This window comes from Colletes latitarsis, chromosome 13 (genome assembly GCF_051014445.1).
Source record: "Colletes latitarsis isolate SP2378_abdomen chromosome 13, iyColLati1, whole genome shotgun sequence".
NCBI classification, from domain to species: domain Eukaryota; kingdom Metazoa; phylum Arthropoda; class Insecta; order Hymenoptera; family Colletidae; genus Colletes; species Colletes latitarsis.
This window is the reverse complement of record NC_135146.1, coordinates 10,548,035-10,570,525: the sequence shown is the minus strand read 5'-3', so window position 1 is coordinate 10,570,525 and position 22,491 is coordinate 10,548,035. Positions and strand designations below refer to the sequence as shown.

The 22,491-nt window shown below is 32.7% G+C and overlaps 1 protein-coding gene across 3 annotated transcripts in view; it reads right to left on the bottom strand.

The window, feature by feature from the left end:
- Positions 1 to 22,491, bottom strand: part of Dpr12 (defective proboscis extension response 12) — a 236,532-nt gene that overhangs the window by 25,480 nt on the left and 188,561 nt on the right. For all 3 annotated transcript variants that reach the window (XR_013080934.1, XR_013080935.1, XM_076780861.1), the window contains exon 2: positions 3,718 to 3,815. Coding sequence is in view for 1 of the 3 variants with exons in the window: in XM_076780861.1 (XP_076636976.1) it covers positions 3,718 to 3,793 (76 nt within the window). In the remaining 2 variants the exon portion in view is untranslated. The remainder of the gene's footprint in view (positions 1 to 3,717; positions 3,816 to 22,491) is intronic.

Genomic DNA, 22,491 nt, shown 5'->3' with positions numbered 1-22,491 from the left:
TGGTCTTGTTCGCTAATAGATTTTGGTTACAAACATTAATTTACTGTGGAAAATTTGTATGCAGAACAGGTCATATTTCTAATTAGGAGTTATTGTTACATCGTACGCGTGATTATAGAACGATCGATTCAATTAGAATGAATTCAACAGAAACTCGGCTGAATTTGCGAATTTGAACATTTCGATAATTCGTAAGAACATCGATAACGCGTTGTAAATAAATATTATGCATTGGGTAGACTCTTTTTCTCGACTTTCAGATGTTATCGGTTAATGAGAATATTCGAATTGGGAATAGGTAAAATCATTAGTAAACTAAACACGCGTCGATAGTATTATTAATTAAACGATGACGATAGTTCCGTAATAATTGAAGCTTCAACCAACACTGGTAAAGTAAACTAGATTGCTTTCACGAGAATGTGTGTTTCGATTGTTAACAATAACACTGATAATAGGATATAAATCCACAGATATTACGTGTATTATTTGCGTAGATTCTTTTTTCGAATTTGACTTCTTACAGTGTAAGTTTCAAACGCAGATATTTTAAAGGAAGATATAAAGGAAATCGTCGTTAGAATTTATTTCATTTTTGCATAGAACGTAAACTGTTATTTAAGATAGAAACAAGTTTCGAATGCAGATATTAACTTAATAAACTCCTCAAATTGTATGTAAAAATGTCACTTTTTATTTGGACAACTGGAACAAAAAAGTATTAGACAACTTTTCTATAGGGCGTCAAACAAAATTACTAAAAATGAAAAACGAATTTTTAAGAAAAATCGACAGGTAGGTGCCTAAATTTTTCAACGAAAAAAAAAATTTTCAAATCGTTCTGAAAAAAATATTGTTAGCTGTGGGGGTCAATTACAATCATTTTTGGTGTACAGATATACCCTCGAAATCCTAACCACTTTCGAGAAAAAAATTCGAGTAGGTATGATATTTTTCAACAAAATTAAAAATTTTCAAATCGTTCTAAAAAAATTATTTTTAGTTGCATGGATTAATTACAATCATTTTTGGTTATTAGATATACCCCCAAATTCCTACGCGTTTTCGAGAAAAAAATTCCTTACCGAAAATCTAATGTCTGACCATAGCGTCGATATGTTTCACTGAAATTTCATACAAATCTTTAACACATCATAACTCTTGAACGGATTGACGGATTTTAATGTTTAAAAAAGCAAATGACGCGTATTTTAATCAAGAATATGTAGAAACTGCAAAAATATTCGAAAAGTTGATCCTTCACCCTGTAAAATTAGAAAACCCCCATAAAACTGGTCCAATTTTCAAGCAACCATAACTGCTACATTAGTGAATATATTTCAATGAAACTTTTTTCTGAAATAGAGATCATGGGTATCTATAAAAAAGTATTAGACAACTTTCCTATAGGGTGTCAAACAAAATTATTAAAAATGAAAAACGAATTTTTAAGGAGAATCGACAGGGGGTAGATGCCTAAATTTCTCGACGAAAAACAAAAATTTCAAATCGTTCTGAAAAAAATATTGTTAGCTGTGGGGGTCAATTACAATCATTTTTTGTGGATACCCATACCCCCAAAATTCTACGTACTTTCGATAAAAAAATTCTTTACCAAAAATATACTGTGTGGCCGCAAATGTTTCTATAACTTTTTAACGAAGCCTCAATCAAAAAATTGCTATTCTTCATTTTCGCTTTATTTTGGTCCCTAGAATCTCCCATTAAAATTTTTCCATGGTCAAAACGGAAAAGAAACTTTAGACATACGGGCTGTTTGGCAACCCTTGGAGAAATTTTAATGTTAGATTCTAGAGTCCAAAATACGACGAAAATGAAGAATAATAATTTTTAAATTGAGGCTTCGTTAAAAAGTTATTAACGTTTGAAGTCGCGAGAACCACTATCACGCGTACACAGTTATTCACATATCAACTTTAAACGTTAATAACTTTTTAACGAAGCCTCAATCAAAAAATTACTATTCTTCATGTTCGCCTTATTTTGGTCTCCACAATCTCCCATTAAAATTTTACCATGGTCAAAACAGAAAAGAAACTTTAGACATACAGGGTGTTTGGCAACCCTTGGAATAATTTTAATGTTAGATTCTAGAGTCCAAAATACGACGAAAATGAAGAATAATAATTTTTAAATTGAGGCTTCGTTAAAAAGTTATTAACGTTTGAAGTTGCGAGAACCACTGTCACGCCTATGCAGTTATTCACACATCAACTTTAAACGTTAATAATTTTTTAACGAAGCCTCAATCAAAAAATTGCAATTCTTCATTTTCGCTTTATTTTGGTCTCCACAATCTCCCATTAAAATTTTTCCATAGTCAAAACAGAAAAAAAACTTTAGACATACAGGGTGTTTGGCTACCCCTGGGAGAAATTTACATAATCAATTCTAGAGGCCAAAATAAGTCGAAAATCAAGAATACCAAATTGTCATTTGAGGCCTCGTTAAAAAGTTATTAACAATTTTGTGAGTGAGAACCACTATCACGCCTATGCAGCTATTCACACATCAACTTTAAACGTTAATAACTTTTTAACGAAGCCTCAATCAAAAAATTGCTATTCTTCATTTTCACTTTATTTTGGTCTCCACAATCTCCCATTAAAATTTTACCATAGTCAAAACAGAAAAGAAACTTTAGACATATAGGATGTTTGGTTACCCCTGGGAGAAATTTTAATGGTAGATTCTAGAGTCCAAAATACGACGAAAATGAAGAATAATAATTTTTAAATTGAGGCTTCGTTAAAAAGTTATTAACAATTTTGTGAGTGAGAACCACTATCACGCCTATGCAGCTATTCACACATCAACTTTAAACGTTAATAACTTTTTAAGGAAGCCTCAATCAAAAAATTGCTATTCTTGATTTTCGCTTTATTTTGGTCTCCACAATCTCCCATTAAAATTTTACCATAGTCAAAACGGAAAAGAAACTTTAGACATACAGGGTGTTTGGCTACCCCTGGGAGAAATTTACATAATCAATTCTAGAGGCCAAAATAAGTCGAAAATCAAGAATACCAATTTGTCGATTGAGGCTTCGTTAAAAAGTTATTAACAATTTTGTGAGTGAGAACCACTATCACGCCTATGCAGCTATTCACATATCAACTTTAAACGTTAATAACTTTTTAACGAAGCCTCAATCAAAAAATTGCTATTCTTCATTTTCGCTTTATTTTGGTCCCTAGAATCTCCCATTAAAATTTTTCCATGGTCAAAACGGGAAAGAAACTTTAGACATACAGGGTGTTCGGTCACCCTTCGGAAAAATTTTAATGTTAGATTCTAGAGTCCAAAATACGACGAAAATGAAGAATAATAATTTTTAAATTGATGCTTCGTTAAAAAGTTATTAACGTTTGAAGTCGCGAGAACCACTATCACGCCTATGCAGTTATTCACACATCAACTTTAAACGTTAATAACTTTTTAACGAAGCCTCAATCAAAAAATTGCTATTCTTCATTTTCGCTTTATTTTGGTTTCCACAATCTCCCATTAAAATTTTTCCGAGGTGTGGCCAAGCACTTTGTATATGGCTGACGCCAATGTGTTAAAGGAAGCGAAATCGTCGTTAGAATTTATTTTATCTCTACATAGAACGTAAACTGTTATTTAAGATAGAAACATAAATAGAGTAGAACTTGGAAATAGAGCAGGTTAAACGGCCCGGAGAGTATTATTTACCTTTATCGAGCGATCTGGCCAGGAGGATTGTCGGCAGGATCAGAAAGACCATGTACCACGATAGCCGGTCCCGCATCCTTGCGAGGTTGTAAGTCCTCCTGGAAAAAGGAACGTCGGGTTCTCGGTTATAAACTACAAATTTCTATGCATCTGCTCGTCTTCCACTGCCTTTTCTTTCTGATTTTTCCGCGCGAGAGACTTATTCTGACCCGCTTCTAAAGAAACCAACCGCTCAAGATACTCTCCTCCGTATGCATTTGAAATGCAAAGGGACAGGATGATTCTTCATTTGTCACAAATTTCCTTCTCTCTACTCAGCATCGAGAATCTCAAAAAAGTGACAGAAACACTTTAATAATTCAATAACATACGCAACATTAATCCTTTAACATTAATATTGTTCAGGTTGACCAAAAATGATTAGTTTTCTTTGTTTGACTCGGTTCTGAGCTCTGCAAAAATTGGAATTTTTGCTAATCACAGTGTTTAAATCCTTAGATTAAATATTAGTGATGTGTATTGCAAATACACGTGATTTTCGTTTAATTGCGTTTATTGCCACTTGGAATATGATTCAGTGTAAAACAATGGAGTATAATTTCGTTCTATGGCGTTGCTGGTCATCTCTGATAACTCACGAGTAGATTAAGCGCGCCATTTTAACTCGCCACAACTAAACTGCGTATGTTTACGTTTAAAATTTGCATATACATCCACAGTCTAATCGTAACAATTAGTATATTGCTTTCTTCGATTTTTATTTTCAATGTTTCGCAGTTTAAATGTGTTTTTCGTAGACTGTAACGTAGGTATAGTAAAGACTGAGATAACGCGTTATTATTTGCCAATGCACGTGTTGATGGAACTGTTGACACGATGGAAATAGTCGCGAACACTTATTTCTTGCGGTCGATCGCTACCTGTCGCGTTAATTGGCTCGTTAAAGTCTCGCCGGCAGTGCAAGAACCATTTTACGGTTAATAAAACAGCCCGAATGCAAATAGTTGTGATAAATTGTTTTTATCGCGAGAGGATTGCTCGCATTAGCGTTTAGCTGATTGCTGTAGCCATTTTTTATTCCGAAATTCTTCCATAAAACTCCATCGTTCGAATTTGTGGCAATAATTTGTACTAAATTGTAGTCATGCTTTTGAAAACGATAGTTAAAATCTAAAATGAGATCGTCAATGTTTAATGGCGCTTGTAACTTGAAGATCTTCTGTTATTTTCGACTAGAAACAAATTATTAGAATGTAAACTTGAGAATAAAATTCATTTGAATAATTGTTAAGTATTAGTTAAGTAGTAAAAGTATTGAAGACGATTGTAGATCGAGAGCGCCGCCATAACGTAAGTGCATGCGCCATCTTTATTCGTCAGTTCGTCTCGCGACACGAGAAATGTGTCGAAATATAGTTTGCTTATAAGAGGTTGTCTCAAATAAACTATTTCTTTCTTATCATGTTTAATTCCTGCTACTTCATCAACAAAAAGTACTTTTAAAAACGATAGTTAAAAACTGAAAGAAGATGGTCAATAATGGCGCTTGTAACTTGAAGATCTTCTGTTATTTTCGACTAGAAACAAATTATTAGAATGTAAACTTGAGAATAGAATTCATTTTAATAATTGTTAAGTATTAGTTAAGTAGTAAAAGTATTGAAGACGATTGTAGATCGAGAGCGCCGCCATAACGTAAGTGCATGCGCCATCTTTATTCGTCAGTTCGTCTCGCGACACGAGAAATGTGTCGAAATATAGTTTGCTTATAAAAGGTTGTTTCAAGTAAACTATTTCTTTCTGATCATGTTCAATTCTTGCTACTTCATCAACAAAAAGTACTTTTAAAAACGATAGTTAAAAACTGAAAGAAAATGGCCAATAATGGCGCTTGTAACCTCAAAATCTTCTGTTATTTTCAACTAGAAACAAATTACCAGAATATAAGCTCGAGAATAGAATTCATTATAATAATTGTTAAGTATTAGTCGAGAGTCGTTCGAATTTGTCACAATTGTTATTCCTTTATGTTTTAACAATACAGAATAATCTGTACTAAATAGTAAAAGTGCTTTTAAAAACAATAATTAAAAACTAAAATGAGATCGTCAATGTTTAATGGCGCTTGTAACTTCAAGATCTTCTGTTATTTTCGACTCGAAACAAATTACCAGAATATAAGCTCGAGAATAGAATTCATTATAATAATTGTTAAGTATTAGTCGAGAGTACAATTGTTATTCCTTTATGCTTTAACAGTACAGAATAATCTGTACTAAACAGTAAAAGTGCTTTTAAAAACGATAGTTAAAAACTAAAATGAGATCGTCAACGTGTAATGGCGCTTATAACCTTAAAATCTTCTGTTATTTTCGACTCGAAACAAATTACCAGAATATAAGCTCCAAAATAGAATCCATTTTAATAATTGTTAAGTATTAATCAAAAGTCGTTCGAATTTGTCACAATTGTTATTCCTTTATGCTTTAAGAGTACAGAATAATCTGTACTAAATAGTAAAAGTGCTTTTAAAAACGATAATTAAAAACTAAAATGAGATCGTCAATGTTTAATGGCGCTTGTAACCCCAAAATCTTCTGTTATTTTCGACTCGAAACAAATTACCAGAATATAAGCTCGAGAATAGAATTCATTTTAATAATTGTTAAGTAGTAAAAGTATTGAAGACGATTGTAGATCGAGAGCGCCACGTAGTCATTCGATGAGGGCGCCACCATAACGTAAGCACATGCGCCATCTTTATTCGTCAGTCGTCTCGCGACACGCGCGAGAGATGTATCGAAATATAATTTGCTTATAAAAGGTTATATAGTACTTTAAAACACGATAATTAAAAACTAAAAGAAGATAGTCGACGTTTAATGGCGCTTGTAACCTCAAAAACTTCCGGTATTTTCGACTCGAAACAAATTACCAGAATATAAGCTCGAGAATAGAATTCATTATAATAATTGTTAAGTATTAGTCGAAAGTCGTTCGAATTTCTTACAATTGTTATTCTTTTACGCTTTAACAGTACAGAATAATCTGTACTAAACAGTAAAAGTGCTTTTAAAAACGATAGTTAAAATCTAAAAGAAGATGGTCGACGTTTAATGGCGCTTGTAACTTCAAGATCTTCTGTTATTTTCGACTCGAAACAAATTATCAGAATATAAGCTCGAGAATAGAATTCATTATAATAATTGTTAAGTATTAGTCGAGTGTCGTTCGAATTTGTTACAATTGTTATTCCTTTATGCTTTAACAGTACAGAATAATCTGTACTAAATAGTAAAAGTGCTTTTAAAAACGATAGTTAAAATCTAAAAGAAGATGGTCGACGTTTAATGGCGCTTGTAACCTCAAAATCTTCCGGTATTTTCGATTCGAAACAAATTACCAGAATATAAGCTCCAAAATAGAATTCATTAAAACAATTGTTAAGTATTAGTTAAGTAGTAAAAGTATTGAAGACGATTGTAGATCGAAAGCGCCACCATAACATAAGCGTATGCGCCATTATAACGTAAGTGCATGCGCCATCTTTATTCGTCAGTCGTCTCGCGACACGCGCGAGAAATGTATCGAAATATAATTTGCATATAAAAGGTTATATAGTACTTTAAAAAACGATAATTAAAAACTAAAAGAAGATAGTCGACGTTTAATGGCGCTTGTAACTCCAAAATCTTCTGTTATTTTCGACTCGAATCAAATTACCAGAATATAAGCTCGAGAATAGAATTCGTTGTAATAATTGTTAAGTATTAGTCGAGTGTCGTTCGAATTTGTTACAATTGTTATTCCTTTACGCTTTAACAGTACAGAATAATCTGTACTAAACAGTAAAAGTGCTTTTAAAAACGATAGTTAAAATCTAAAAGAAGATGGTCGACGTTTAATGGCGCTTGCAACCTCAAAATCTTCTGTTATTTTCGACTAGAAACAAATTACCAGAATATAAGCTCGAGAATAGAATTCGTTGTAATAATTGTTAAATATTAGTCGATGAAAAGCTCGAATGCCACGTTTAACTGGGAAATATGCTCGATTTAACGTTTAACGACGGTGAAATTGTTATTAGAGAAAACGCGAGAGCGAAATAAAGAACGCAATATGAGCCATTACAGATAAACCGAATTTGCATTCATCCAGTATCACGCTGTTTTATTTAACGCCGTTATCTAATAATTCCAACGCAAGCGCGAAACCCTGGGATTTAATACACCTAGGTGGGTGCATTCGTATTTCATAATCAAATAAAAATCCGTATAATTTTCTTTCCAAAGTTATTAATGCGCGCCATTTTATAATCCGTGGAGAATCCATAGAAAAACGAGAAATACGCGCCCACGAATAATTAAATCCTTTCGATTTAAGTTATTTGCTTTCATTTAATTCGTGTGTGTCCTATGGAAATATAATATCAAAAATTGAAACGTGATCTTTTTGTTTTTCGGTGTTTGGTAGTCGATGGTTTGAGAGAAAATTTGCTTTTCTGAACGTTTACACACTAGGGTGTATTTTAAATGTTATTAGTCTTAAATTGTGACATTTAGAGAGAAAATAACACGTGTAAAATTTTAGAGATTAGAAAATGGGCACCTGTGACTCATTTGAGTTAAAATTTTTAAATTATAGCTGATTTCACGGTAATTTAGGACGTAATTTTATTCTGCTATTTTGGAAGTATTAATGAATATTTTTAAATAGAATTTCTCAGATATACAGGGTGTGTCTTTTAAATTCGGATGAACATTTCAGATGAAGTTGAATGGTTTCGAGATATTCAGGTCATCAACGATTTTTTATTGCATCAATCGATGCTCAATGATATTCTCTACTCTCATTTCCCCCAACATCTCAACTTGAGAATTAATTTTTCTAGTTTCATGGTGGAAAATCCTGGCAGTCGAAGTTTTAATAAAAAATATGAAAAAATCTGTGTAACTCTATACAGGGTGTTCGGCCAAGGGAAAAATTTTAATGGGGGATTCTACAGGCCAAAATAAGACGAAAATCAAGAATAGTAATTTGTTGATTGAGGCATCGTTATAAAGTTATTAACGTTTAAAGTTCTACCTTTTTTGAATTTTTTTCTCAAAAATGCGTAGGATTTCGGGGGTTTGTCTGTTCACCAAAAATTATTGTAATTAATCCCCCTAGTTAGAAATAATTTTTTCAGAACGATTTGAAAATTTGTTTTTTCGCTGAAAAATTTAGGCACCTTGTCGAATTTTTTTCTTGTAAGTGGGTAGGATTTCGGGGGTACGTCTATTCACCCAAAATGATTGTAATTAACCCCCACAGCTAACAATATTTTTTTCAGAACGATTTGAAATTTTTTAATTTTATCGAGAAAATTCAACATCTACCCCCAGTCGATTTTTCTTGAAAATTCGTTTTTCATTTTTAATAAATTTGTTTGACGCCCTACAGAAAAGTTGTCTAATACTTTTTTGTAGGTATCCGTGAGCTCTACTTCAGAAAAAAGTTTCATTGAAATATATTCACTATCGTATGAGTTATGGCTGTTTGAAAATTGGACCACTTTTATGGGGTTTTTTTCATTTTGCGGGGTCAAGGATCGACTTTTCGAATATTTTTCCAATTTCTACATATTCTTGATTAAAATACGCGTCGTTTGCTTTTTTAAACATTAAAATCCGTCAATCCGTTCAAGAGTTATGATATTTTAAACATTCGCATGAAATTTCGGGGTAACATATAATGTGGCCTCTCATTATATTTTCGATAATGAATTTTTTTCTCGAAAACGCGTAGGAATTCGGTGGTATATCTACTCACTAAAAATGATTGCAATTGACCCTTGCAACCAAAAATAATTTTTTCAATATGATTTGAAATTTTTTAATTTCGTCTAAAAATTTCACACATTCTCGAATTTTTTTCTAGAAACTGGGTAGGATTTCGGAGGTATGTGTATTAATAAAAAATAATTGCAATTGACTCCTCAAACTGAAAATAATTTTCTTAGAGCGATTTGAAATTTTTTAATATCGTTGAAAAATTTCCCTCGTTCTCGAATTTTTTTCTCGAAACTGGGTAGGATTTCGGGGGTATGTGTATTAATAAAAAATAATTGCAATTGACTCCTCAAACTGAAAATAATTTTCTTAGAACGATTTGAAATTTTTTAATATCGTTGAAAAATTTCCCACGTTCTCGAATTTTTTTCTCGAAACTGGGTAGGATTTCGAATGTGTATTAATAGAAACTGATTGTAATTGGACCCTGAAACTGAAAATAATTTTTTTAGAACGATTTGAAATTTTTTAATGTCGTTGAAAAATTTCCCACGTTCTCGAATTTTTTCTAGAAACTGGGTAGGATTTCGAAGGTATGTGTATTAATAGAAACTGATTGCAATTGGACCCTGAAACTGAAAATAATTTTTTTAGAGCGATTTGAAATTTTTTAATATCGTTGAAAAATTTCCCACGTTCTCGAATTTTTTTCTAGAAACTGGGTAGGATTTCGAAGGTATGTGTATTAATAGAAACTGATTGCAATTGGTCCCTGAAACTGAAAATAATTTTTTTAGAGCGATTTGAAATTTTTTAATATCGTTGAAAAATTTCCCACGTTCTCGAATTTTTTTCTCGAAACTGGGTAGGATTTCGAAGGTATGTGTATTAATAAAAAATAATTGTATTTGGACTCTGAAACTGAAAATAATTTTCTTAGAGCGATTTGAAATTTTCTTTTTTCGTCGAAAAATTTCCTCACCTACCCCATTTTTTTTCTCCAAAGTGAGCAAGATTTCAGTGATATGTGTATCCATCAAAAATGATAGTAATTAACTCCCGTAGCCAAAAATATTTTTCCCAGAACGATTTGAAATTTTTAAATATAATTGTTAATAACATTCTAACAAAGCCTCAGTCAAGAAATTGATATTCTCGATTTTCGTCTTATTTTTGCCTCCAGAATCCCTCATTAAAATATTTCCCAGGTCGAACACCCTGTATAGTCTTCGTTGGTGCGTCTTTCGCTGAAAATAACACAACGCTCGTGGAAGTTCCCTGTTGGCAATCGTTACTCGTGATTTACCGGTTTCCCGGTGATCCCGGGGTCACGGAATCGTCGTTCCGCCCCCGCTTGGGGGTCCCGTTCGAGGGCTGGTTTGCATAAATTTCCGTGCAGATGCGACCGATCGGATCGTGAACCGCGATAGAAATAGAATACGGAAGGCACGTAACGCGTATGCGTAGGTATTATTGATTCGTTGCCGATATAATGCACGTCGATGCGGACCGTGGCGTACACAATCGCCGGCAGGTACGTAAGTAGTTGGTCCACCTTCATAGGGACCGTTCTAGATGGCAATTGGCTGGCTACAATGGCCCGGGACCGACGTACGTGGTAAATGCGGTAATTGCACCCGGATGGAACAGTTGTACGCCATGTACACGTACTTAGGCCTTGGTAAGCGGTTAATGGAAATCTTTCGTTCGGCAGGGGATCGATAAATGGGTGCAGTTGCAAAGAGTTTGCTTCCTGCTTGCTACGCGTGTGCATGGTAATTGTAAAATTGGGCCACTAGTGCTGATAGTACTAACACTGAAAAATTAAATGGGGCCATAGTTGACAAACACGCGTTTTATAAAGAGTGTTCAGCTACGCATGGGGGAAATTTTAATGGTGGATTCTAGGGGCCAAAATAAGACGAAAATGAAGAATATCAATTTGTTGATGGAGGCTTCGTTGAGAAGTTATTAACGTTTAAAGTTCCACCAGTACTGAATTTTTTTGTGGAAAGTGGGTAGGATTTCGGGGGTATGTCTATTCACCAAAAATGATTGTAATTGAACCCTGTAACTAAATATAATTTTTCAGAATGATTTGGAAGTCGAAAAATTTCAGCACCTACCCCCCATCGATTTTTCTTAGAAATTCGTTTTTCATTTCTAGTAATTTCATTTGACGCCCTACAAACAAGTTGTCTAATACTTTTTAATAGGTATCTATGAGCTCTACTTCAAAAATAAATTTCATCGAAATCTATTCACTATTGTAGAACTTATGGTCGTTTGAAAATTAGACCACTTTTATGGGGTTTTTCTCACTTTACAGGATGAAGGGCCAAATTTTCGAATATTTTTAGAATTTCGACACATTCTTCACTAAAATACGCGTTGATTGGTTTTTTAAACATTAAAATCGTCCAATCCGTCCAGAAGTTATAGCATTTTAAAGATTTGCATTAAAAATCGAGGAAGCATTCCTAGCCAGAAATTATATTTTCGGTAAAGCATTTTTTTTCTCGAAAGTGCGTAGGATTTCGGGGGTATGTCTAATGACCAAAAATGATTGTAATTGACCCCTGAAACTAAATATAATTTTTCAGAATGATTTGGAAGTCGAAAAATTTCAGCACCTACCCCCCATCGATTTTTCTTAGAAATTCGTTTTTCATTTCTAGTAATTTCATTTGACGTCCTACAAAAAAATTGTCTAATACTTTTTGATAGGTATCTATGAGCTCTACTTCAAAAATAAATTTCATCGAAATCTATTCACTATTGTAAAACTTATGGTCGTTTGAAAATTAGACCACTTTTATGGGGTTTTTCTCATTTTACAGGGTGAAGGGCCAAATTTTCGAATATTTTTACGATTTCTACATATTCTCGATAAAAATATGCGTCGTTTGCATTTTTGAAAATTAAAATCCTTTAATCCGTTCAGAAGTTATGGCATTTTAAAGATTTGCATTAAATTTTGAGGAAGCATTCCTAGCCAGAAATTATATTTTCGGTAAAGAATTTTTTTTCCCGAAAGTGCGTAGGATTTTGGGGGTATGTCTAATGACCAAAAATGATTGTACATGAACCCTGCATCTAAATATAATTTTTCAGAATGATTTGGAAGTCGAAAAATTTCAGCACCTACCCCCCCATCGATTTTTCTTAGAAATTCGTTTTTCATTTCTAGTAATTTCATTTGGCGCCCTACAAACAAGTTGTCTAATACTTTTTGATAGGTATCTATGAGCTCTACTTCAAAAATAAATTTCATCGAAATCTATTCACTATTGTAGAACTTATGGTCGTTTGAAAATTAGACCACTTTTATGGGGTTTTTCTCACTTTAGAGGGTGAAGGGCCAAATTTTCGAATATTTTTAGAATTTCGACACATTCTTCACTAAAATACGCGTTGATTGCTTTTTTAAACATTAAAATCGTCCAATTCGTTCAGAAGTTATGGCATTTTAAAGATTAGCATGAAATTTCGAGAAAGCATTCCAAGCCAGAAATTATATTTTCGGTAAAGAATTTTTTTTCTCGAAAGTGCGTAGGATTTCGGGGGTATGTCTAATGACCAAAAATGATTGTAATTGAACCCTGTAAATAAATGTAATTTTTTTAGTATGATTTGATATTTTTTAATTTTGTCCTAAAATTTTATAACTTCTCGAATTTTTTTCTCGAAAGTGGGTAGGATTTCAAGGGTATGTCTATTTACCAAAAATGATTGTAATTGTACACATACCCTCGAAATCCTAGGCACTTTCGGGAAAAAAATTCTTTACCGAAAATATAATTTCTGGCTAGGAATGGTTCCTCGAAATTTCATGCAAATCTTTAAAATGTCATAACTTCTGAACGGATTAAAGGATTTTAATTTTCAAAAATGCAAACGACGCATATTTTCATCGAGAATATGTAGAAATTCCAAAAATATTCGAAAAGTTGATCCTTGACTCCGTAAAATGGGAAAAACCCCATAAAAGTAGTGCAATTTTCAAACGGCCATAACTCCTACGTTAGTAAATATATTTCAATGAAACTTTTTTATGAAGTAGAGCTCATGGATACCTACAAAAAAGTATTAGACAGCTTTTTTGTAGATTGTCAAATAAAATTACTAGAAATGAAAAACGAATTTCTAAGAAAAATCGATAGGGGGTAGGTGCTGAAATTTTTTTACGAATTTTAGAAGTTTGAAATCATTTTGGAAAAATTATATTTAGTTACAGGTGTCAATTACAATCATTTTTGGTGAATACACATACCCTCGAAATCCTACGCACTTTCGAGAAAAAAAATTCTGTAAGTGGAGAAATTTTTCGACAAAATTAAAAACTTTCAAATCATTCTGAAAAAATTATATTTAGTTACAGGGGTCAGTTACAATCATTTTTGATGAATACACATACCCTCGAAATCCTACGCACTTTCGAGAAAAAAATTCCTTTCCGAAAATGTAATCTCAGGCTAGAAATGTCTCTGCAAAATTTCATGCGGATTTTTAAAGTGCCATACGATTAGGAATAGATTTTACAGACAAATATGCAAAGTTTGAATAAGCTATTGTCAACAGTGTTTCAGAGAAAGATACAAAAGCGCCTCTTTTCAGCGGCTCAAAGTGCAAGATTCGTTAAGGACACTTGGCTGTGTCTTAGCCTTTGTGTCAAGTAACAGTCAACCTTGTCCAATATTCGTTTCATCGTCTCCTAAAACGGTAAAACCGTGTATACCAAATTTATTTTCGTTGCTTATAGAAAATGAGAAATTTCTCTTAAAAAGAAAAACATATTTCAAATGCAATTACTTGTTTTGCAATGCGAAAAACTCGAAAGTTCAAAAAAATATGTTTTTGGCGTTTAACATTCATATGCAAATTTACTAAAGATCGATTTACATTTTACTTGACGAATCAAAAATATATTTCTTTTGTGTTTACCAAACAAATACATATTTTTAATGACTGTTCGTGCGAGTGGATTCATCGTTGAAAACACGTAATTTACATTTTTCCTCCTATACCCAATATTTTCCGAGATATCAATTCAAATATTTGGTCCCTCGCTATTTGGCAGCGGTTTGCACCCTTTTAATATTAATAAAATTCGATTCAAATATTTTTTATTACTTTACGTGCAAGCATTGCGCGAGACGATTCGCAAAGATTCTTTTAGATAGCGTGAAATCGTTGTTAGCAGGTTGTTTGCAATAATCTATTGCAAAATGAAATTGGCGAGATTTTCTCGATAAAAACGAGTCCAAACACGGTACCATTCGGACAATTTTTAATTATACTAATTTAGAATTTTTCAAAAGTGGATCTAGCAAGTCAAACTGTGGTGAGAGTATTATCAATGTATTGGCGAGATTCTCCCGATTCAAACGAGTACAAACACGACACCATTCGGACAATTTTTAATTATACTAATTTAGAATTTTTCAAAAGTGGTTCTAGCAAGTCAAAATGTGGTGAGAGTATTATCAATGTATTGGCGAGATTCTCCCGTTTCAAACGAGTACAAACATGACACCATTCGGACAATTTTTAATCATACGTAATTTAGAATTTTTCAAAAATAGTTTGAGCAAGTCAAAATGTGGTGAGAGTATTATCAATGTATTGGCGAGATTCTCCCGATTCAAACGAGTACAAACACGATATCATTTGGACAAGTTTTAATTATACCTAATTGAAAATTTTTCAAAAATAGTTTGAGCAAGTCAAAATTAAAAGTAGTCCAAACCAGGTCGTGTTTGTACTCATTTTCATCGGGAGAATCTCACCAATACATTGATAATACTCTCACCACGTTTTGACTTACCCAAACTATTTTTTAAAAATTTCCAATTACATATAATTAAAAATTGTCGGAATGATATCGTGTTTGTACTCGTTTGAATCGGGAGAATCTCACCAATACATTAATAACACTCTCACCAGATTTTGACTTACCCAAACTATTTTTTAAAAATTCTAAATTCCGTAAAATTAAAAATTGTTCGAATGATACCGTGTTTGTACTCATTTTCATCGGGAGAATCTCGCAAATACATTGATAACACTCTCACCAGATTTTGACTTACCCAAACTATTTTTGAAAAATTCTAAGTTACGTATAATGAAAAGTAGTCCGAACTATGTCGTGTTTGTACTCGTTTGAATCGGGAGAATCTCACCAACACATTGATAATACTCTCATCACATTCTGACTTACCCAAACTATTTTTGGAAAATTCTCAATTACGTATAATTAAAAATTGTCGGAATGATATCGTGTTTGTACTCGTTTGAATCGGGAGAATCTCGCCAATACATTGACAATATTCTAACGGTAAAAACAGACTAAAGACTAACAGTGTACAAAACCAGTTGGCTGTTTGTAAACTTAGACTAAACTTTACGTGTTCGTGAAACTGACGAAAATCGGAATCTGCGTTTAGGGAAAAGCATGGGATGTATGTACTTGAACAGTGCAAAGGTATTTGTCTAAATCCTTGCTCCCTAAACCGTCACACGTGCGGCTCGTTTAGGCGAAAAGGGGTCGAACCAGGATACAGACGAAATATCGGTGAAACAGCGGTTCTATTGTGCGTGACTTCGCATGTTAAGAGGTGCTCCCAATGTATACGTATATACTTATTCTGTGTACCTTTCTACTCGTGCATGCGTATCAGATAGACCGTGAATCTATTCGACTCGGATCAAAAATAGATTGTTCGGTCATTCTGGAAAAAAAATAGTAGAAAATATAGAATCGAACGATCAGATTTATTATTTTTAACAAAATTCAAATTGCTTCGAGTGGTGGTACAACACAAACATATGGGACCTGATAGAATACGCGAATTAAGATCGAAATGATCGAGATAAGTAGAGCTGGTCATCGCCAACGAGGGCTGGTGCAACGCTTATCCAGTGCACGATAATATCTCTATTTCATCGAGGACGTGACTCTTGCTACGTGATCTCTGTACGAGTATCGAAATCGTCTCGCTATCGAAAATCCGCTTTGCAACGAATTTTCGAGACTGTACGCTCTTTCAGTGTTACGAGGGTCGTTCGATGAGTCCTTAAAAAGATAGAAAAACAAATTGTTTTAGGTAGATTTTTTCGTTATTTTTCAACATGGTCTCCTTTTAGCTCTATGCACTTTTCCAAGCGTTTCTCCAATTTTTTTGAGGCGTCTAAAAAGCAAGTGTGGAGCACTGGTCGACCATCTTGTTCGACGTGAACCGTTGTCCACCTAGTTAGAGACTAACTAGGGACCTAACTAGATGGCGCTGGCTACGCCTGTAGCAGGGGAACCCCCCAAGTAAAGCTCGCTAGTTAATCGCGGGGAATTCTCGTGTTTGTGTATTCCTATCGAAACAGTTTTAGAAAACATCTAATATACAAGGTAACATAAATTTTCTGCTGTACACAGCTCTCACAAGACAATGGAAGCGTAGATACCCTCGTGTGCCAGTGCTGCCAACGTTAAGCCTACTTTACACTAGATTTATTCACCAGACATGCAATTAATAAAATAACCCTGCAGATACAGGGTGTTCGGACAACCGTGGGAAAAATTTTAATGGAGGATTCTAGAGGCCAAAATAAGACGAAAATCAAGAATACCAATTTGTTGATGGAGGCTTCGTTAAAAAGTTATTAACAATTACATTCAAAAATTTCAAATCGTTCTGGAAAAATTATTTTCGGTTAAGGGGGTCAAATACAAGCATTTTTGGTGAATAGACATATATTCGAAATCCTACTCTGTTTCGAGAAAAAAATTCGAGTAGGTGATGAAGTTTTTAGACGAAATTAAAAAATTTCAAATCATATTGAAAAAATTATTTCCGATTGCAAGGGTCGATTGTAATCATTTTTTATGAATAGATATACCCCAGAAATCCTACCCAGTTTCGAGAAAAAAATTCGAGAAGGTGTGAAATTTTTCAACAAAATTAAAAAATTTTAAATCGTTCTAAAAAAATTATTTTTGATTGCAGGGATCAATTATAATAATTTTTGGTCAATAGACATACCCTCGAAATCCTAACCATTTTCGAGAAAAAAATTCCTTACCGAAAATATAATATCAGGCCACAAAAATGCTTCCCGTAAATTTCATGCGAATCTTTAAAACACCATAACTTTTGAACGGATTGGACGATTTTGATGTTCAAAAAGCCAAACACCGCGTATTTTAGTGGAGAATATTTAACAATTATAAAAATATTCGAAAGGTTGTTCCTTGGTCCCGTAATATTAGAAAAACCCCATAAAAGTGGTACAATTTTCAAACAGCCATAACTTTTATAATAGTAAATATATTTCAATGAAACTTTTTTCTGAACTAGAGCCCATAGGTACCTACAAAAAAGTATTAAACAACATTTCTGTAGGACGTCACGCGAAATTATTAAAAATCAAAAACGAATTTTTAAGGAAAATCGATGGGGGGTAGGTGCCTAAATTTTTCGACGAAAAAAAAATTTTGAAATCTGTCTAAAAAAATTATTTTTAGCTAGGAGGGTCTGTAACAATAATTTTTGGTCAATAGACATATCCTCGAAATCCTAACCACTTTCGAGAAAAAAATTCCTTACCGAAAATCTAATGTCTGACCATAGCGTCGATATGTTTCACTGAAATTTCATGCAAATCTTTAAAACATCATAACTCTTGAACGGATTGGCGGATTTTAATGTTTAAAAAAGCAAACGACGCGTATTTTGCTAGGTAATATGTAGAAATTCTAACAATGTTAGGAAAGTTGATCCTTGATCCCGAAAAATGAAAAAAACCCCATAAAAGTGGCCCAATTTTGAAACAGCCATAACTTTTATAATAGTGAATATATTTCAATGAAACTTTTTTCTGAAGTAGAGCTCATGAGTACCTACAAAAAAGTATTAAACAAAATTTCTGTACAGCGTCAAACAAAATTATTAAAAATAAAAAACTGATTTTTAAGAAAAATCGATGGTGCCTAAATTTTTCGACGAAAAAGAAATTTTGAAATCTGTCTAAAAAAATTATTTTTAGCTAGGAGGGTCTATAACAATAATTTTTGGTCAATAGACATACCCTCGAAATCCTAACCACTTTCGAGAAAAAAATTCCTTACCGAAAATCTAATGTCTGACCATAGCGTCGATATGTTTCACTGAAATTTCTTGCAAATCTTTAAAACATCATAACTCTTGAATGGATTGGCGGATTTTAGTGTTTAAAAAAGCAAACGATGCGTATTTTGCTAGAGAATATGTAGAAATTCCAAAAATATTCGAAAAGTTGATCCTTGACCCCGAAAAATGAGAAAAACCCCATAAAAGTGGTCCAATTTTCAAACAGCCATAACTCCTATAATAGTGAATATATTTCAATGAAACTTTTTTATGAAGTAGAGCCCATAGGTACCTACAAAAAAGTATTAAACAATTTTTCTGTAGGACGTCAAGCGAAGTTATTAAAAATCAAAAACGAATTTTTAAGGAAAATCGACAGGGGGTAGGTGCCTATATTTTTCGTCGAAATTGAAAAGTTTCAAATCGTTCTGTAAAAATTATTTTCGGTTGCAAGGGTCGATTATGATCATTTTTGATTAATAGATATATCTCCGAAATCCTACTCAGTTTCGAGAAAAAAATTCAGTATTGGCGGAACTTTAAATATTAATAACTTCTTAACGAAGCCACCATCAACAAATTGGTATTCTTGATTTTCGTCTTATTTTGGCCTCTAGAATCTCCCATTAAAATGTTTCCCAGGAACACCCTGTATGCGATCAGATACTTCGTACAACACGAAATACTCAAAAAATTACAAATATAAAATCTTTCTTTATTGTGAAAAAATCAAAATTCCAATTTATCCGTATTTTGTACATGGATATGTAGTTTCTCTGTACAAACGGAGAAAAAAAAATCATTAACATCCAACGAGAAAAATAAAAAAATGTGCTATTTTTTAACATATTGTTTAAACAAATAAAAGTTTTGCAAATCTCTTTACCCCATCAAATTCGCTGTTTAAAAACCTAAATTTCATCCATTTGAAGCACACCCCTATCTCTAATAGTTTCCGAGATATTCAACAAAGTATGTTTCGAACCCCAACTTCGAGGGCTGATTTCAACCCCTCAAAGTGAATATTAGCAGCTACAAAAAAATACGTGTCTAATAGATTTATGAGAACTACGTAGTTGCGAAGTTTCATCAAAATTGGAGATTTACACCTCGGGGATGGTCCCTTGTAAGTAGAAACCATTTTCGACGCTACGAGCGCCATCTTGGATTTTCTGAGGATTCATCGAACGACTCTTGTTTACGTTTCCTTCGGGGAAGCATTTCGTGGAACAAGCACACTCTCGTTATTTTTAATTGAGACGAAACCTTATTATTAACATTATTATAAACATTATTTAGAAACAATAACTCGCCGCTGAATCGGATCGTGGCTATGTTAATTATCTACCGCGACCAGATAAAACAATCTCGCGACGAAAAACACCCACTGGTTATTGAATTCTTTGTGAAAAAAGCGATCGATAGAGTATTTTTCAATTTAATAAATTAGTAAACGTTTTTTTTATATCGTGAACAGAAATATAGTTTGATAATTCGATCGGGGAATTCAGTTCGTAAATAAAATTGCTAAAAAATGCACAGCCGTCGATGCATTATTTCGCTGTTGCGCTGAAACTGAAAAGTATTAATATATCAAGACTCCCTTGAATGATTTAACTAGGGCTCTATTGTGAAGCTAGAAATAAATATTTCCACTAAACTTGTCAATCATTTTACGAGTTTTATAGACAGCTTCCGTGGGTTTCAAACATCAGATGTCGATCGTATAAGTAGAAATATATTGCAACAAATATTCGAAGAGATAGGATTTATATTTAAAAAATGTATTTGAATATTATTCGAAAAAAGATTGCTTAAATATATTTTTTAAATTCGATCTCTTTTTTTGAATATTTGTTGCTATATATTTGTATTTATACAACCGACGTTTGATGTTGTATATTTAAATATATTTTTTGATATATTAGATATTTAAAAATTAACGAAAAAAAATTAAAATTGAAGGTATTTTTTGATATATTAGATATTTAAAAATTAACGAAAAAAATTAAAATTAAATATATTAGATATTTAAAAATTAACGAAAAAAAATTAAAATTGAAGATATTTTTTAATATATTTGATATTTAAAAATTAACGAAAAAAAATTAAAATTAAATATATTAGATATTTAAAAATTAACGAAAAAAAATTAAAATTAAATATATTAGATATTTAAAAATTAACGAAAAAAAAATTAAAATTAACGAAAAAAGATAAATATTAAAGATATTTTTTAATATATTAGATATTTAAAAATGAAATGAAAAAAAATTAATATTGAAGATATTTTTTGATATATTAGATATTTAAAAATTGAATAATTGTGTTCCAAGTGTGATATTTATGCCAGGTGTATTGCATTATTATTTGCAATAAATATCAGGAGAAAATGGCCAAACATTTTACACTTGGTTCAATGTGTAATTAGCTTGTAATTTCTTTTTGCAAACTCGTTTAATGCCTCCTCCCTTTGTAATGCAGTAAAACCCCGCTTAACTGTAATCTGTTTAACGCCGTTTCGTTATAATGAGTTTCTCGCGCTTTGTACAAAATGCATGCGTTCCGTTATTAAATACATAAAGTTATGATCGCGTGTTACGTAAGAATCGCTTCTTTCGCCAACATGGTGGATTAACCAGTTAACTGTTACGACCTTTTTAGAAAATGAGTATATAAATTGGGTAGAAATTTAGCGATGACGAGTATACTCGTCGTAATACAAAATTTTGCAACTTTTTTCATGACGAATATACTCGTCAGAAGCATTTAATTGAAGTTGTCAATGCTCATTACTCGTGACGAATATACTCGTCGTAACAGAAAATTTTGCACCTTTTTCATGACGAATATATTCGTCATAACAGAAAATTTTGCACCTTTTTCGTGACGAATATACTCGTCAGAAGCAGTTAACTTACATTGTCACTACTTATTACTTGTGACGAATATACTCGTCGTAACAGAAAATTTTCCACTTTTTTCGTGACGAATATACTCGTCAGAAGCAATTAATGTAAACTGTCACTGTTCATTACTAGTGACAAATATACTCGTCATGACCGAAATGTTACACTTTTTCATGACGAATATACTCGTCATAATACTCAAATCTTGCACTGTTTCCATGACGAATATACTCGTCAGAAGCAGTTAACATAAATTGTCACTATTTATTACTCGTGACGAATATACTCGTCATAACAGAAAATTTTGCACCTTTTTCATGACGAATATACTCGTCGTAACACAAAATTTTGCACTGTTTTCATAACGAATATACTCGTCGTAAGCAGTTAACTTAAATGGTCACTGTTCATTACTCATGACAAATATACTCGTCATAACCGAAATGTTACATTTTTTCATGACGAATATACTCGTCATAATACTCAAATTTTGCACCTTTTTCGTGACGAATATACTCGTCAGAAGCAGTTAACTTACATTGTCACTACTTATTACTTGTGACGAATATACTCGTTGTAACAGAAAATTTTCCACTTTTTTCGTGACGAATATACTCGTCAGAAGCAATTAATGTAAACTGTCACTGTTCATTACTCGTGACAAATATACTCGTCATAACCGAAATGTTACACTTTTTCATGACGAATATACTCGCCAGAAGCAGTTAACTTACATTGTCACTACTTATTACTTGTGACGAATATACTCGTCGTAACAGAAAATATTCCACTTTTTACGTGACGTATATACTCGTCAGAAGCAATTAATGTAAACTGTCACTGTTCATTACTCGTGACAAATGTACTCGTCATAACCGAAATGTTACATTTTTTCATGACGAATATACTCGTCATAATACTCAAATTTTGCACTGTTTCCATGATGAATATACTCGTCAGAAGCAGTTAACA